Below are 18,878 nucleotides of genomic sequence, written 5' to 3'. Positions count from 1 at the left end.
AGTTCAAGTCAATCATGATTGTTGAAACATAAAAGTGACCCTCTTGAACTAAGATACCGCAACCATCTATCTACCGCAACGGTTCACCATCCGCGATCATCTCAGCACCCGGAGTCAGTTCTTCTTCAGCATCCACAGTAATGTACTCTATTATCCAACATGCCTTGGACGGATGCTTATAGAGTAGTTGTTTATTTCTGAGACTCTATAAATAGAGACTCTTTCTGATGTATTAAATACAACTTCTTACTACACAAGATTTCTTCTTCAATCATCTCTCTTATCACTCGATGACTTGTGAATTATTCTGAATATATTTCTCCAAGTTATCTTCTTCATTTCTCTATCTTACTACTCTTCACACTCTAAATTGCTACTGAAACATATCAAACTATAACCTCTTTTCGGAGCAAGTCTTTTTGACTTAATCACTAAACTTGATCTTCCTTATTAACTCGGAGTGAATGCATTCCTTGTTATGAATCAGTTTAAGTGTATTCTTGATATAACAATTTTTGTCATTTATATTTCTATACTTTCCACAACTAACTATCTAACTATCTAACTATATTAACTATATTATTGTTGAGCTTTTAGATCCTTTGAGATTAACTATTCTGCAATATACTTGTTCTAACGTTTGTTCAAGTGTGTCTCTAAGTTTTTCTCTCAACAATTGGTATCAGAGCCAAAGTTGTTTCTTTTTGAATATGGGAACTCTGATTTTTCATTAGGCCTTCTATACCACTAAATCTCATTTCTCAAAAAAAAATGGCACAATCGTTATCTCTGAATGTCTCCGATAGTGTTGGTGGTTCTAACCGAGCTCCGATACTGGTAGCAAATGAATATCATCAATGTTCACAAAGAATGGAGAGGTACTTAAGAAGATTGAGAAGAGATGTATGGCGATCCGTGGAAGAAGGACCACATGTTCCAGTTCTTACACCTGTCCAAACTGACGGCGCTGTAACCAGGCTAGGAGGAGGTCAACCAACCATGAGCCGTCCCACCAAGGATGATCTCGATAAAATGGAAAATGATGTTGTTGCTTTTTATGAAATTTCTTGTGGTGTTGCTCCTGACAACTTTGATATTATCATAAACTACAAGTCAGCAAAAGAGATTTGGGATGTACTCAAGAACCTATACGAAGGATCAGAACAAGCACAAGATAAGAAGCTCACTACCGCACTCAACGACTTCAACAACTTCAAAGCTCATACTGGTGAAAGTTTGGAAGACTCCTTCAAGAGATTCAACCTGATAGTCACAAAGTTATCAAATGTTGGTACCATCCGCAACAACCATGAAACCAATCTCCAGTTTCTTAATGGCTTAGGAAGACATTGGACTATGGCTAAGATGATAGTCCAAAGCGACAGGAAGATTCACTCTTTATCACTCTACAAACTCTATGGAGAGCTTCAAGCACAAGAATCCACTGTACTCAAAGACTGTGCTGACTTCGAAGGACCACTTGCTCTCATAGTACAAGCTCCACCGCAGTCACCCTACTCTTCATCGTATGATACCCCACCGCAGTCATACGAAGTGGATTCTGAGTATGATGATGATGAAGAATTTTAGAAGGCTATTGCTCTGGTTAGCCAACAGTTCAACCACATACCACCTTCTTCTTTCTGCAAAAATCAACAATTCAACAAACCTCCATTCAACCGTAACTTCAGTCCTCAGAACAACCATTCTCGATATCCCAAAAGCTCTCAGAACAATCAACCAAAGGAGGTACCGCAGTCTCCTCAGAACAATGACTCCGGTACTCAATCAGAAGACAAGACTGATATTGTGATTTGTCACAAATGCAATAAAGAAAATCACTTCGCAAAAGATTATAAGGCCAATGTAGTCAAGGACAGAGCATTCTATCTTAGAATGGCTTAGGAATTGGAAGAAAAAGAAAATGCAAGAGAATATGTGGCCAAAGTTAAAAGAGACCATCAAGTTTGGTCATCAGGAGATGAAGAAGAGACCATCAACAATGTTAAAGGAAAAGGGAAAATTTGCATGCTGGCCACTGCGGATGATGATGGGTCAGCAATGTTGAACAAAAACTATTGCTATATGGCAAAGGATGAGACTCTAAGCATCGTTGAACAGGTAAAACTCATGATCCAAACTTTAAATTATAACATGCATGACTGTCAACCCTACATAGATGATCTTAATGACACTTGTGTTGCCGTACTTACAGACTATAAAAAAGCCTTTGATGAGAAGAACATTGCGTCCCAAGAGATGTTCCATGTGAGAGGAAGGCTGGATAACAAGAAACTTAAGATGACAATGTTAGAGAAGGATTTAGAGTTAGAGAAAGATGCTAGAATGCTAAGTGAAACCCAATTAGAGATAGCTTTGTACGCTTAAATCTCTTAATTGAAAAATTATTTAATGAAAGTGAGGCTATCGAAAATTTGGTAAACAATGGAACCTTGGACAATACACATAATTGGGGTTGGTCAAATGGGTATCCTACCGCAATGGATTCCTCACCCCGGTTCAACAAAGATAGAGTGTATGTCCCTCCTGACAGAGAATTTCATTTCCCTGTCAATAACAAGACTTTTCCCGAAGATATCAAAACTCACTTCGGTTGATTACACAGTTTGAGCAATAATTGTATCATTGAGGAAATTGTGCCCGAGGATTCTGGTCACACATGTGATCAAACTCCCATCTGTGGCACCACTCATTCAAATTCTCAAACTTCATCCGTAGTTGATGAAGAAATCGTTGTTAAAGGCCCGGAAGTCTTAAAGGACTTTCCATCTTTGTCCTCACACCACAGTGTTCCACACTATAGTCAAATGTCCAAGAAGTGTCCCACCGCAGTTTCATCCAAAACCTACTCTGCGGTAGTCAAATCATCTCTACCTAAACCATCAGTTCAAGGAACCACAATCCTTCAGCCAATTTTTCATGAATTACCTATAGAAAATTTTGAAGTAGGCCAATGCTCTCAAATTCCAAAATCCTCAAGTTTTGATTATTCAAGCCCACGTTTTCAAAATCTTTCAAAAAATTCCAGGAAACCGCAGCTGAATAATAGTGACTGCGGTTCACTAAAATCATAGGCAAAAAGGGCTTTCAAAGAAGAAATTAGGTCCCGAGGTACAAACAGACAAAGCTTTTCAAAAAATAAGAAACATGTGAGAATTCCAAAATCAAAGAGTCCAGAAAAATTTGTTTTCACAAACTACATTTCAAAAAACTCTTCTTTCATGAAAACAAGCAAAAAGGAAAGTCTTGTTTCAAAAGTCAGTCCTACCACTTCTGATAAAACCCAAGAAGGTGTCAAGTCTGTAAAATCACCCTACATTTTTCAGGTCTATTCCTCAAATGACCCTAATTGGAAAGGAATTTTACCCACTCCAACACTTTTAAAATCACATCAAAACAAATGGAAGGGAATCTTACCAAATCCACCTAAAGGGACTCAAAGATCTACACGTGCTAAACCTCATTCAAAACAAACTTTTCAGAAACCAAATAACATGCATGTCAAATCTCACAGTCCAAAACTTTGTTCACAACAAACTTTTCAGAAACCAAATGTCAAATCTTTCAGAAGTTACCCACCTTGGACCAATACCAAGTCAAATTCACTCTATAAACCGCTGACCAAGCATAATGTCAGATTCAAGGACAAAAACTCTTTTTGTAAATGTCAGTGCAAATGTCAAAAAGTTTTATCTCATGTCAAGTCAAATCAAAGTCAGAAAACTCGTATTTTTCAAAAAACTCGCAACAATCCAAGTCTGAACAAACACCCAGGACTAGGTCTAAAAGTTGACAAAAGACCTGTCCATGCAACCTCGGACTATGCATCATTTAAAAATACACCAATTGTCCCTGGCTCCAAACTTGTTTGGATGCCTAAACTAACCGTGTAATTCTTAGGCTTTGTGCAAGGAGGAACAAGAATAAGAATGGTTAATTGATAGTGCCTGCTCCTTGCACATGACCGGAAGGTTAGAGTACCTTCGGGATTTCAGGCCTATATGCAATGGTGGAAATGTCACGTTTGGCAACAATGCAAACGGTTTAATCCGAGGTTACGGTGTTCTCACTACTGGGAACTTTTCTGTTCAGAAGGTTGCTTATGTAGAAAGCCTTAAACACAATCTTATCAATGTTGGCCAACTATGTAAAGCAGGACATCGTGTTGAATTTGACGATCAATTCTGTTACATAATGACGAGTGATCGAAACACGTGCTTAATCAAATCTCGCTCCGAAGGTACTATGTGTCCTCTGGATGTTTCACTCATCATTGGTAAACCGCAGCTGTGCTTTCTTTCCAAAGCTGTATCTGAAGTCTGCTGGCTATGACATCGCAAGCTAGCTCATCTCAACTTTCGGTACATCAACAACCTCGTCACTGGAGAACTAGTCCGCGGTCTCCCTATTCTCAAATTCAGCAATGATACCCTTTGTCCAGCCTGTGAATGCGGTAAACAATCAGATGCAAGCCATCCTCTGATAATGGATTCTTCAATCTCTGAACCACTGGAGTTATTACACACTGATCTCTGCGGTCCCTCAACCGTAGCCAGTCTTCACCACAAAAAGTATATACTGGTTATTGTTGATGACTATACACGCTTCACATGGGTCTTCTTTCTCAGGCTCAAATCAGAGACACCGCAAATCTTCATTAACTTGATCAAAGAAGTCGAACTTCAAATCAAGCTTCCAGTCAGACATATCCGCAGTGATAATGGAACGGAGTTCACTAGTCATCTTCTCAACAGTTTCCTGGTTTCCAAAGGCATCTCTCACAACTTTTCAGCACCCTATACACCACAATAAAATGGTGTAGTAGAAAGAAGGAACCGCACACTCGTTGAAGCAGCCAAATCCATGCTTAACTTCACCCAACTTCCTCTATACTTCTGGGCTGAAGCAGTAGCAACCGCATGCTTTGTTCAAAACCGAAGTATCGTGTGCAAACGTCTAAAACACCATACGAAGGTCTCAACAATCGCAAACCCAATGTTCGTTTCTTTCATATCTTTGGATGTAGATGCTTCGTGTTCAACAATAAAGACCAACTCAACAAGTTTGCACCAAAATTTGACGAAGGTATCTTCCTTGGTTATTCCACTAACAAGGTTGCATATCGAGTGCTCATCAGATGAACAAGGTTGATCATTGGAAGCTTTGATGTGAAATTTGATGATTCTCACATCCGCATCGCACCTCCATCCACCGAAACCACTGCAATCATGGAAAGTGACATTCCAGCCGCTTCCGGACCTCTGAATCTAGTTGAAGTCAACTATGATGATCTTTTTGATCCCATTGAAAAGGCGAAACTATCCGAAGTTCTGGTGTCACCCACAGCTCAATAACAACATGTCAACGTATCTGGACCATCTCTATCTAAAGTAGTTTCGCTCAATACTTCCACTTCTCCGATTGAGGGGGAAAGCTCTACTCCGGATCTAGTCACAACCGTTGAAGTTCCAGTGCTTGATGCTGCTTATATTCCTGCCCGAAGTGAGGCTTCACCATCAAACGAACCTTCGGACTCAAATGATGAGTTCATAGAGAATATTGACACTAGAACCGATCCTAGAATTGTCACTCTCCCATCTGCATTCCAGGGGGAACCATCTCAGGTTCCAGAGGAACTCCCATCCGCAACCTAGGGGGAACCTCAACCTCTGCCGATTACTCAAGAAAACTCTGCTCCAATAGATCAAGATGATTTAGCAGGATGTTCTCAAATCCAGGGGGAACTGCCATCTCCAACCGCATATTCCTCTGACATCCAAGATATCCCTTCTACCGCAGCTGCGGATCATCTGATGCCACGTCTTCATGTATGGACGAAAGACCACCCACCAGGTCAAATTATTGGCAACCTATCCGTAGGTATCCAGACTCGGTCTTCCAAGGACTTATCTGATCACTGCCACTATGCAGCATTTATGTCCTCGGTAGAACCTAGAACGATGAAAGAAGCATTGCTTGAACCGGACTGGATAGCTGCAATGCAAGAAGAATTAGAAGAATTTGAAAGAAACAAAGTATGACAACTTGTTCCTTTTCCACAAGGTCATACTATTGTTGGTACAAGATGGGTTTTCAAGAATAAGCTAGATGAGTCTGGCTCAGTCATCAGAAACAAGGCAAGACTTGTTGCCAAAGGCTATAGTCAACTAGAAGGCATTGACTACGATGAAACGTATGCTCCGGTAGCACGCATGGAAGCCATCCGGATCTTTTTAGCATATGCAGCCCACAAATATGTCAAGGTACATCAGATGGACGTTAAGAGTGTTTTTCTCAATGGGGAACTAAAAGAAGAGGTTTATCTTCAGCAACATCCAGGATTTGAAAATATTGAATTTCCAGACCACTGCTACAAGCTTGAAATAGCAGTCTATGGCCTGAAACAAGCCCCAAGAGCTTGGTATGAGACACTCTCTAAATTCCTTGTCTCATCCGGATACAAAAGAGGAGTGATTGATCCCACATTATTCAGAAAAGCAAATGGTGACCACCTTATGATGGTACAAATATATGTGGATGATATCATTTTCGGGTTGACTGATCAAGACATGGTAGATGAATTAGCTAAGCTCATGACCAACAAATTCAAAATGAGCATGAATAGAGAGATTAATTTCTTTCTAGGTCTTCAAGTCAAACAAATTCAGCAAGAAATTTTCATTCATCAAGAAAAATACACCATTGAACTTCTGAAGAAATATTCAATGGACAACTGCTCTTCTGCTAAGGTCCCTATGGCCTTCGGTTATAAGATCTCTGTTGATCCCTCCGGTGAATCTGTGGATAACAAGACTTATAGAGGTATCGTTTGCTCACTGATGTACCTCACCGCAAGCAGACATGACATTGTCATTGCAACTGGTGTATGTGCAAGATACCAGGCTGATCCAAAAGTGTCTCACATGACCGCAACCAAACAAATTCTTCGGTATCTTAAAGGAAGCAAATCAATGGGTTTATGGTATCCTGCAGGCAACGACTTCAGTCTTTAAGCCTTCACCGATGCGGATCATGTAGCTTGCAAGCTCGATAGAAAAAGTACATCTGGTGGATGTCAATTCCTAGGAGGAAGACTTGTAAGCTGGTCTTCAAGAAAGCAAACGTGTGTATCTTTGTCTACTGCAGAAGCCGAGTATGTGGCCGCAACCAGCTGTTGTTCCCAAGTTCTTAGGATGAAGACACAATTGCTAGACTACGGGTACAGAATGCTGCGGATACCAATTTACTATGACTCTGAAAGTGCTATAGCTATTTCTCATAATCCTATTCAGCACTCCAAGACAAAACATATTGAGTTACAGTATCATTTCATCAAAGATCATATTCTGAAAGGTAATATTAAACCCATCTTTGTTCCTACTCATGAAGAGATTGCTGATGTTTTTATAAAAACACTTAACTCTACAAAACTCAATGCATTCTTGCAAATATTGGGAATGATGAATCCAGACCCGCAATTCTTTCTGAAGAGTTAGCTACCGCAGACCATCATTGGTCTTCATTGCGGTTCTAACTGAGAATTACATGTGATAGATGGTTTTGATACCGCAGTCTAGATAGATAAAATTAGGGGTAAGTTTAAAGTATATTACATTTGCCGGTTTAAAAAGATAAAAAAAAAAATAAAAAATAAAAGAGAAAAAGAAGTTAACCAAAATTCAACACGATTTAATAATATCTTTAGTGACTTAAAGACTTAAAAAAATCAAGGCTACCTTATGATATATGTGATCATGTCTCCGCTTCCAATCTTATAGAGAAATTAAATATCTCCTATCTTTTACTCCTACAAATCTTCATACTCATTTAATTGATGACATGTGTCATATTAGTATCTTAAAATATCATTAAATTTTATTAAATAAGCATTAAATGTTACACATGTCACAATTTCATTGGATAGAACGATATATAAAAACAAAAAATAGGAAGATATTTAATTTCTCACAATTTTGTGTGTAATAACAATTTTTAAGCGTTAAATTGAAATAATTAGTGGTTTCGATAAAAATACAAATCAGATTTTATCTATAAATAATTATTTTAAAATAATATTCATTTTCATATCGTTGATTTATTTTAATATGTCGCACCAAAACCATTTTACGTTCTCACACAATCGTTAGTTTGCATTTGAACATTTTATATACAAAATATATGTATAGAAATTCCAAAAATATATTATGTGGCAAAATGGAAAATTCCTTTCATTCTCCAAAAAAAGTTGAGATGGTGCTCTATGATCGTCTACAAAACCCCATACCCTATCTACTATGCAACCGCAGTCACCGGAGCTCATTCATCAGCATCCATGATGACTTACAGAAGAATTCCTTTCCTTCAAGTGAAAAGAAACAAAATTTCCAAAAAAGAAAAAGAAAGAAAAACTAAGAAAGCTCTTGATCAGCTGTCTCATGGTTCTCTGTATTCGTTACTTGTAACTGATCACAACTCTTCTCTTTTTCCTCCTCCGTCACCGACGATGTCTCCGTAGACACCGTTGAGTTGCCACAAGAGCTACAGCTACCAAACGACGACGCTCTGCTGGATATGGGTGTTGCCAAAAACGTCGGTTTATCTTGTCCCGCCATTATTACCAGATACTTCTCTTCGAAAACAGGAGTTTCCTTTTCTTTTTGATTACCGGGTTTGGAGTCGCCGTCTGTTTCTCCTTCTCCGGCCTCAAGGTCTCTGTCTCCGGCTTCGGATGAGATCTTCCAGTAGGAGCAAGCGAGGATCAAGAGGGCGAAGGCAATGAGACCCATCATGGCTGCTAACCCTCCAAACAGGTAGGGTACTGGTGAGTGCCATGGTGATCGTTGTATGGTCACCGGAGACGATGGAGCCATTGAAGAAGTTGCTTGAAGAGTCATTAATGGTTGATTATTGAGGTTGAAACTTGAAAGACAAGAGAGAAATGGAAGATGATTAGAGTTGATGAGTGGATTAGGAAATGGTTCCATTTGATGCTATTTATACACGAAATTCGTAAATGGTCGATATTTTTGTTCTTAATTGAGAAAAATGGCGTCATATTTTATGTTTGTATTTTTAATTTTTTATTCAGGTTATTGGAATATATCGAGTGCGTTTCTCTTTTCAATTTTCTAATAATTATGTTATGCCAAATATAACAATAAAACAAAACATGAGACTTAGGCACACAGGAATAAATACTATCAAATTAAATAATTTCCAGTGATAACTTCTTTTTTACTGCTTTTCTTTATATCGGTTATTTAATACTAAATCGGGTCCTATTTTCCCCTTTGTCCTTTCGCTTGTCCTTAACTATCATATCTCTTTTAACACAACAAAAAAAATCACTTTGTCAATTGTTGATAGAATTCGTCACTAAAGGAGAGTCACTCGAGTTCGATCCGCACATGGTTTCATTTTGAGGTATGTGTATTTGTATTTTTTTTAATGAGCAAACTAACCTACTCTTAAAATCACCTATGTCTTTTAATGAGACCTGAATCCTTGATCTACCATTTGAGAGTGTCACTCCTTACAGCTAGGCCAAATGTCTTTGGTATTTGTATGTATTTTTGGGTGAATAAAGAGCCTAAAACATGTGTCGCACAGGTGCTAAAGGGCATGATGACTGGGGTTATCTTCACCTTCCTCTGGTTTATCTTATAACATGCATTATCAACTAAACACAAGGGTTGCTTTTGTTGTGGGACTTAACTTAACACCTTACAACACGGTTGATAGCCATGCATAATTTGTGACCGTGTTCCCCAAGGCATCCCTTTCTTTCAAGAGGATTCTTCCAAAGGGTTTTATTGTATATGAAATTCTATTTCTTTTAGCTTCGTGTATAGATTTTGATAGAATAAGTTGAAAATGACTCATATCATTTGACATTTTAATCAAAATATATCTCTTTTCTCTTATATAATTGCCCTATTAGGTATGTATATAATTTATATAGTTACATAAAATATTTTTTATAAATTATAAAGCCATATCCTTTGATATTGATTGCGTATGCACACATTCGTGTTGATATGAGGCCATGACGGGTCTATTGAGAAAAATGCGTACAAGTACCATAATAAACGTGACAATCATGCATTTGAACAATCTTTCCCTTCATTAAATGAAGTTCAGGTTCATTTTTTTAATCCTTTTCTTTTGGTAAACAAGAATTATGTTAACTTTTATATCAAAAAACAATTTTGATCAAACCTTTATAAAATAGAATTTTGATTGTGAGCTGATTTTAAATTTATTTACATAGAACAAAAAATTTTTTAAATATAATAACTAAATAAATAAACAACCAGAGATATTACATTAAATGAAAATTTAAATTACAAATAATAACATTTAAATTAGTGTAAATGTTTTAAGCAGTACTGAATTTTGTTCTTCATCAAATTGAATTTTAGCGACTTTAATTGTATGTACAAACAAGTACACTCAGTTGAAGAAGAAAACAAGAACAAGCCCTACAATCACCTATGGAAGCCCTCACTGTATCTAACATGCTCTCCACGATCACCACCGTTTTCGATGAACAAAACTGATATCAGATGGCTCGATTAGTCAAGACTCTCCCATGAATTTTTTAAAAGCAAAAGCAGAAGAAGCTAATGCTAATGGAGCTGATCTGGGGTCTACTGATTGTCGATGTTCCTTACTTGTAGCTGATCGTTGCTCCCTTCTTTCACCTTCTCCGACGTCGACAATTTCTCCGATGGGTTATTCCGGCAGCCACAACTACCAAAAGACAACGTTTTGTTTGTAACAGGTGTTGCCAAAAAAGTCGGTTTCGCTTCTCCCGCCATGATTACCAGATACTTGTCTTCGAAAACAGTGAGTTCCTTCTTGTGATTATCGGATTTGGCATCTCCGGCTTCAAGGTCTCTCTCTCCGTCGCCGTCGTTCTGGTCATCGTCGGTAACATTTAAGTAGGTGCAGGCGAGAATCAAGAGAGCAAACGCAATGAGACCCAAAACGGCAGCTAAACCTCCGAAGAAGTACGGTACCGGTGTGTGCCATGGCGACACTTTAACTACCGCCGGCGACGATGGAGCCATTGTCATCACTGTTTCTTCAGTTTTGCTTTTGGTGTCGTTGGATTAGATTAGAAAGTGAACAGTTAGATTTGTTAATGGTGGATGAGTGGATTAGGAACTGGTTCCATTTCAAGGAATTTATAGACGATAAAATCTGATTTTTTGCTTCTCATTTATATTATTATTATTATTATTATTATTATTATTATTATTGTAGAATTTAATATTACATACTTTTTTTTATTTATTTATTGTATTGGAATTATATTCCCTTTTTAAAATCTAATCTTATGGTTAATGGAATATAAATGGGTTTCTTACAATTACAAGCAAAGAAAAGCTTTAGTGCGTTTATTTATTTAAAATTTTAGTATTTAGTATATTTTTAGATGGCAACAAGGGAAACGAATATCCAAATGGGAGTGAATATTAAGGTATCCTTTAATTTAAAATTTTATCAATAATTGAGCACATCTTATTGATAATAAATCTTTAATTTGCGGTTTCTTTTTCGATATGTTAGAAATAATGAAACAAGTTGAAAAGAGATAGAAGATATATAGGGTATTAAAGGACAAATTTTGCCTATTAACTTTAGCCATTAGGACGTTTCTTGTTCGTTCATATTTTGAATTGTAACTTTCTATCTTATGTACCTTTATGGTAATTTTTTTTGAATTTTTCTATTCATGTTGAAGCCATGAATATCGTGGTTCATCACTTAACTAACTAATGGTGATCATTGTTATTTAAGATAATATAACTCATATATCCGTTTGTTTTATCATTTTAGCTTCATATTGGGATTAAAAAAAATCAAGAAAAGGGTTTATGTTATGTTCCTCTAGGATTGATTGATTGAATAGGTATCAATACCATAGCTTTTTCGGGTTGAGACTCAATTACTTTAATTCGATTTCAATTCTGGAGAGTATTGGTTCTTGTCCTATTTGGTTCGGGTGAAAACGGGAACAAGCCCGAATTTATGTTTATATTTTTATATTTTTCTTAAACTTTAAACGATCATAATTTGGATAGCATAACTTTCTCATATAAACTTACACTAGTTTGATTCTTCTTTAGTCTCTGGATTTAGTAGACGTTAGACTAAAAAATCAACTAATTTGGATAGCATGAGTTAAACATGGGTCTCTGAAAACTTAGATTTTCCGTACTTCAATCATTTTTTGTTACCAAGTACTATTTTTTTTTCTCAATTTTGAATATTTATATTTCTCTCATTTTATTTTATTTTATTTATTTATTTTATCTTAAAGTCAAGAGTCTCATGTTTTGTTATAATTAAGTACGAGTTACATAAACTGGTGTTGTTGCGTACATAAACTTGGTATTAGAATGATATTAGTATGAAAGTATTGATATCAGTGCCGTTAGTATCTATCAGTTCGGTACTCGGTTCCTACAAAATGCAGTTTTTGATTTCGGTACTAGTTCAGTTAGTTCTAGTACCATGTTCTGTCCTATGTTCCTTTTTGATTTCGTTACTAGTTTAGTCAGTTCTAGTACCATGTTCTGCCCTATGTTCCTTTGTTTCTTTCGAAATTCATTAGTTATATGAGTTACCTTTAAAAGAATACAAAGATACTCATGAAAATGGCAATATGCACATTTAATTAATTAATCTCACACTAATGGTGTAAACCCATTTGGTCACAGATTTTTCTCTCACTGGACTACACACACCATGTAACCTGATCCTCCATAAAACACATTCGAATCTTGGGTAATGTATCCATACCCATCAAAAAAACTAGTGCAAAAATACATTTTCCCAACATCAAAAAACAAGAGTAAAAATACACTTTCCTAATATTATTGACGCGACTAAAAGTTTCATTGGTCTACTATGTACCCTTACACAATTAGGCTATACGGTATCGAGTTACGAAGGCTAAGCGTGGGGCTTACGTGGCAAGGCTACCTACGCGTGAACACCACCCCAGGCGCGCATAGGTGCCTTGTGGCGTAGTGGGCATCATGGACGAGGACATCCAATTAAAAAGAGAGAGAGAGAGAGAGAGGGTGTAAACGGCTATTTTTTGCTTTTTGACCGTTTGAGTTTAAAAAAAATGAAATTTTAAATTTAAAAAACACCACATTTATATATATATATATATATATATATATATATATATATATATATATATATATATATATATATATATATATATATATATATTACACTTTCACTCTTCATTTTACACTTCTAAATCCAAAAAATGCTCTTACTTTCTTTCACTTTTCTTCAAAAAAATGGATTCCAACCAAAATACTCCACTCACTCCAAACACCCCAAACACTCCTAGTGATTATCAAGTTTATATGCAATTGTTGAATTCTCCAATCCAACAACAACCTTTATTCACTAACCTTCCCTACAACCCACAATTCTTCCAACAACAACGACCACAACAACAATTCACTCAACCTCAATTCACTCTCCAATTCCAAGGTTTCCAACAACAAGCTTCTCCACAATTCCAAACTCAATCATCTCAAGTCCCATTATCTCAATCCCAAACTGTGAACCTCGACAACGACGATGTACTTGTCCAAGAAACACCACAATCATCTCGAAGAAGGCAACGAAAGGAAAAGGGAAAAAGAAAGCAACGGCTTGAAACGAAGAAGAGGAAGAAGCTTTAGCAAAAGCTTGGATTTTCATATCTACTGATTCGAGAAGAGGCAACGTGCAATCTGGAGAAAGTTTTTGGAATTGTGTTTTGGATCACTTTCACGCGCTACTTGGAAGGAAAACGAATCGGTCGTACGACGCGGTCAACGGAAAATGGCGTGATCGTAGCGCGATTTGCACAAAGTTTAATGACATATTTGAAAATCTAAAAAATATGCATAAAAGTGGTTCGAACGATTTCAACATTTTATCAACCGCGTGCTACCCATTCAAAGTGACCAACAATGGTAACCATTTGGTCACCAAAAAAGCATGGGAAGTTTGCCGTCAAGATCTAAAATGGGTCCTTAATCCGGAGACATCGCATTCGGACTCGACTACCGGCTCCAACAAAAAAGCAAGAACTTCTGAATCAGACACGGGTTTTGGATTAGACCTCAATGATGGCATCGATGTTGCCGAGGGAGAGGGTCTACCTGAAGTCCAACTCCGTCGACCACCGGGAAGGGACAAAGCAAAACGGGCGGCGTCTTCAAGCGGGAAAGCAACCGCAACTAGAGACGACGGGCTTGTGGAATCCATAGATAAAACTTTAAGTTTTCTAGAAAGAAAATACGAATCTACGGAGGAATCTCGTCGCCAAAAAAATCGCTCTTACCGATCTTTAAATCATAAACTCGAAGCCCTACCGGATCTCGACCCCGAAAATCTCGCAACATTTCTCAAAATCCAACAACGTGTCCGTGCTAAGTATGAGTAGGTTCTAATATTTATGTTCTAGTTGTTATGTTGTGTGTTTTTTTTAAGTAATTTAGGATTTTTTTTGTTGTTTTAAATATTTTAGGATTTGATCTTGCGTGTTTTAAAATTAATGAAATGTAGCACCTGGTTCCTGGTACGTAAAATTTATCATAGTAGTTGTCATTTTAGCCTTGGACTCGGCGAGTTGTAGGTCCGACTTGCCGAGTAGGGACGCGGTCCGGGGGCACGTTTAAGTTGGCGACTCGGCGAGTCCATATTCTGGACTCGGCGAGTCACCGCTGTCTGTTGAAACCCTAAATTTCAAGGGTTTGCACCCTATTTAAACACTCATTTCCGCCCCAACCTCACCCCCATTCACCCTCAGAGCTCCCAACATCGTCTTTGCCCTTTTCCTTGTGAGATTGAAGTGTTTTGGGTGTGTTCTTGAAGTTTTTTGAGGAGAAAGAGGAGTAGATCAAGAAGAGGAGAAGGAGACCAAGCATTTTTGTGACATCTCAACTTTTTCCTTGAGGTATAGCTCGTTTCCCCTCTGTTTTCAAGCTTGTAGTCCCTAATAGCTTCATGAAAGTCCTTTTTGAGCCATTCTTCAAGCTTGTTTGTGCTTGGTGGGTTGTAATAAGTTGTTAGCCTTTAGATCTAGGCATGATTTAGTCCCTGGAGCTTGGATCTACTGCCTTTATGGAGTCATATTGCATGAAAGTCCTAGATCTACCCCTTTTGGTGCACTTTGAGCCCTAAAACCTTCATTGGTGATTATCTACACGTAAAGTTGGAAACTTTACGTGTAAACCAGGCCCTAGGAACCCAGATCTACGAATGGCATGGATTGGATTCAAGCAAAATCGCATGTATAGTTTTTGCATGAGGCAGACTCGGCGAGTCGGGTCGCGAGTCCCCGGGTTGTTCCCCTTTTGTGTTGCGAGTTGGAGTGGTGAGTCATAGGGTATGACTCAGTGGGTTGGAAGCCAGACTCACTCATGAAGTCACTCGGCGAGTCATTTCAACGACTCGGCGAGTTCACGGCAATCTCCTTGTCTCAAGAACAACTCGGCGAGTTGTTCATACAACTCGGCGAGTCACAACTTAGAGTGTTCTTCGGATGAAGATGAACTCGGCGAATTGTTCATACAACTCGGCGAGTAGGATGAAGGACTATTGGCCTTGGGTATAGAAGGAAGACTCGTCGAGTCTACGCTTAACTCGACGAGTAGAGACGGACTTATGATCAGACTACAGGAAAGGGACTCGGCGAGTTGGCTAGCCAACTCGGCGAGTCTGGTCAACTGGCAGTTGACTGTGACTTGACTCATGACTTGTTAAGGGTAAATGGACAATTTACCCTGAGGGCGGTTACCAGTAATTGATTAAGTGTTTGGTGGGAATTACAGTCGGAGGATTTCCGAAGCAGCAGCAGCAGCAGACAGACAGACCTTTCCCACACAGATCAGCAGCTACTTCGAGGTGAGTTACCTTCCAGTAGCGGTGGGTCTAAGGCCACAATGTCGGCCCACCAATAGGAAATGTATGATAGATGATTGTCTTTGTGATATCATCTAGGTTTGCTACTACCTGATATGTTATATGCTAGCATGATATGTTACATGTGATAGTAATAGAGTTCGGTTGTTAGGACCGAAGGGTAGTCAGACACCCCAGATACGTCTGACAGTATATGATGATATGTTTGCATGCTGACTTTTTACGTTATATGCGATAGAGGTAGTAGGAGGGGACTAGTCCCCGAGTTCGGTCGTTAGGACCGAAGGGTAGTTCAGGCATCCCAGATATGTCTGATAATATGTTATGTTATGATATATGTGATAGTAGCAGTAGGGGGTGAAATAGTCCCCGAGGTTCGGTCGTCAGGACCGAAGGGTAGTCAGCACCCTAGAACGGCGTGACATGGGTAGTCAACACCCCAGAATGGCTTGACACGGGTAGGTCGGCACCCTAGAATGGTCGTACCGGGTAGGTCGGGCACCCCAGAAATGTCCGGCAATATGTATGATATGTGATTGTATGATATGCGGTACGATGGGGGAACTCACTAAGCTTCGTGCTTACAGTTTTCAGTTTTGGTTTCAGGTACCTCTTCTTCGAAGGGGAAGGAGCTGGCGCGGTAGCAGCCCATCACACACATGTTTCGTATTCCGCATCATGAGACCTTCCTGGGGATTTGAACTCTGACACTTTTATGTTATTGAAATGTTTTCCAGACATGCGATATCTTTATAAAATGTTATGACCAGTAAACGTTTTATTCGAATGTTTTGCGAAATATATGTTTTCAAAAATGAAATTTTTGGCTCGTATTTTGGGGTGTTACATGAAATGTGTTTTAATTTAGTGTTTTTAATTTGTGTTTTATTTGAATTACTTTATTTAATTTACTCTAATATTGAAAAACACTAAAAATAAAAAAATTATGTGGAGTGATAACCATTTCCAATGGTTAATGGGTTGGTAGTGGGTTTGTAGAGGAGGTGCTGTGACACCACTTTTTGAATAGGTTGGGTATGACCATACCCTTAGCCTTAGGTAACCAGGAAACCTTATACTATAATGGCCGCTATCTAGACACATCATCATTCACCAATGTCTACTCAATTTCTTGTAGTCTACTATCACTATTTGGACACATCACCATTCAACAATGTCACAATCGGACGTGTCAGCATTCATCATTCACCAATATTAGTTTAAAACCTTGATAACGAAGTAAAGATCATTCTTATAGTCTACTCAATTTCTTTTGAATACCTCCCTTGCTTAATATTAAGTAGATTGTTCGAGTGTATTATATCGGTATAAAACCCGAGATACCAACAATACATTCCGTCATTTTTGGTTATAACAAACTTGAAAATCTCCCCAACCTTGTATTCGATACTATATATATATATATATATATATATATATATATATATATATATATATATATATATATATATATATATATATATATATATATATATATATATATATATATATATATATATATATATATATATATATATATATATATATATATATATGAACAAAATAGTTAATTTGCTTTCATTGTATTAGATAGTGTAGAACTTTATTGTGTTGAAGTAGCAACAAAAAAGATGGTTGTGAACTTGTGATTATATATAGTTTTGGAATATGTTTAAAACCGTGTGACATTATAGTAATATAATTAATCATTGCATATTGACTTAGATTATCTACAGCTCTATGACTTAGACAGCTAACCAAATGTGATCTATGATACATTTTATTCGTTTAATTTGTATGTTACATGTCATTTTCTTCCGACAGATGTATTATTTTGGGCAAAAGAGATTTTTGGATATTTAAATAGAAAGCATGAAAACACAAATAAAATGTAAACAAGTGTCCTCTTTCATTCCTTGTAATTTTTATGTACATTCCGATTGGTTAAAACTTAAAACTAAGAAATACGAGGTAATGCTGAATGATCACCTACAGTAGTCTCCACCCTATCTACCATACAACCCACAATCGCCACCATTCGGTATTTCTTTGGATAGGTACCCTGAACGCAAAAGAAATGAAATTTGGAAGATATCAAGGGATATGATCTGTGGTGTCCTGATTCGCCGTGTTCCTAACTTGTACCTGATTACTACTCCTCCCCTGTTTTTCTTCTTGATTCTCCTCCATCATTACCACTTCCGACGTCGAGGAATTTTCCGTCGAGAAGCTCCGGCAACTACATCTACAAAACATTAAGGGTCTGCTCGAGATGGGTGTCGCCAGAAACGTTGGTTTTGATTCTCCCGCCATGATTACAAGATACTTCTCTTCAAAAACAGAGGATAATTCCTTGTCGTTGTCTGGTTTATCATCTCCGGCCTCAAGGTCTCTTTCTCCATCGCCGGCGTTCTCCTCGTCTCTGGCGTATTTAGCATAGGAGCAAGCGAGGATCATGAGAGCAAAAGAAATGAGAGTGAGCATGGCAGCAAGTCCACCAAAGAGGTATGGCACTGGTGAGTGCCACGGTGACTGTTGTGCAACCACCGGCGATGATGGAGCCATTGAAGAAGGTATAGATAGAGTCATGAATAATTGTTTTAGTTGTTAATTGGTAAATACTAGTAAATAGAGTTGTATACGGGGGAGAAGTGGCTGAAAAAGGTGTTATGTAAGGTGGTATTTATAGACGAGAACTTATTTTTAGGTATAAAAGTATATGACGTTGTCTCAAAGAAACCATTCGGCACCTTATAGTTTCTCATGTTCCAATTTAATTATCGCTAAACTTTGGTTTTTCCATGCATTAAAAGGGAAAAGAAATAGATTTAAGAATTAGACTATTGTAATTGAAAAGATTTACGATGGTTTAATCTAATTTTGAATGAGTTAGCAGGTTATTGGCATTG

The 18,878-nt window shown here is 37.8% G+C and overlaps 3 protein-coding genes across 3 annotated transcripts; all 3 read right to left on the bottom strand.

The window, feature by feature from the left end:
- Positions 1 to 8,221: 8,221 nt before the first annotated feature.
- Positions 8,222 to 8,998, bottom strand: LOC111894821 (protein GLUTAMINE DUMPER 2). Its single transcript, XM_023890917.3, has one exon. It carries the CDS (start codon positions 8,913 to 8,915, stop codon positions 8,430 to 8,432), a length of 486 nt encoding a protein of 161 aa, XP_023746685.2. The 5' UTR covers positions 8,916 to 8,998; the 3' UTR covers positions 8,222 to 8,429.
- Positions 8,999 to 10,322: 1,324 nt separating this feature from the next.
- On the bottom strand, positions 10,323 to 11,195 carry LOC111894832 (protein GLUTAMINE DUMPER 2). Its single transcript, XM_023890926.3, has one exon. The coding sequence runs from the start codon at positions 11,097 to 11,099 to the stop codon at positions 10,671 to 10,673; it is 429 nt and encodes a 142-aa protein (XP_023746694.1). The 5' UTR covers positions 11,100 to 11,195; the 3' UTR covers positions 10,323 to 10,670.
- Positions 11,196 to 17,859: 6,664 nt separating this feature from the next.
- LOC111894807 (protein GLUTAMINE DUMPER 2) lies at positions 17,860 to 18,640 on the bottom strand. The gene has a single exon (XM_023890906.3). The coding sequence runs from the start codon at positions 18,556 to 18,558 to the stop codon at positions 18,064 to 18,066; it is 495 nt and encodes a 164-aa protein (XP_023746674.1). The 5' UTR covers positions 18,559 to 18,640; the 3' UTR covers positions 17,860 to 18,063.
- Between the last annotated feature and the right edge of the window lie 238 nt (positions 18,641 to 18,878).

The sequence above is a fragment of the Lactuca sativa genome, chromosome 8, assembly GCF_002870075.4.
Source record: "Lactuca sativa cultivar Salinas chromosome 8, Lsat_Salinas_v11, whole genome shotgun sequence".
Lineage (NCBI taxonomy): Eukaryota > Viridiplantae > Streptophyta > Magnoliopsida > Asterales > Asteraceae > Lactuca > Lactuca sativa.
The sequence above is the reverse complement of the archived record's forward strand: the minus strand, read 5'-3'. Positions and strand labels throughout refer to the sequence as shown.

Bases quoted from the DNA above. Each gene is read 5' to 3' on its own strand.
- LOC111894821 (XM_023890917.3), bottom strand. From the start codon at position 8,915: ATGACTCTTCAAGCAACTTCTTCAATGGCTCCATCGTCTCCGGTGACC.
- LOC111894807 (XM_023890906.3), bottom strand. From the start codon at position 18,558: ATGACTCTATCTATACCTTCTTCAATGGCTCCATCATCGCCGGTGGTT.
- LOC111894832 (XM_023890926.3), bottom strand. From the start codon at position 11,099: ATGACAATGGCTCCATCGTCGCCGGCGGTAGTTAAAGTGTCGCCATGG.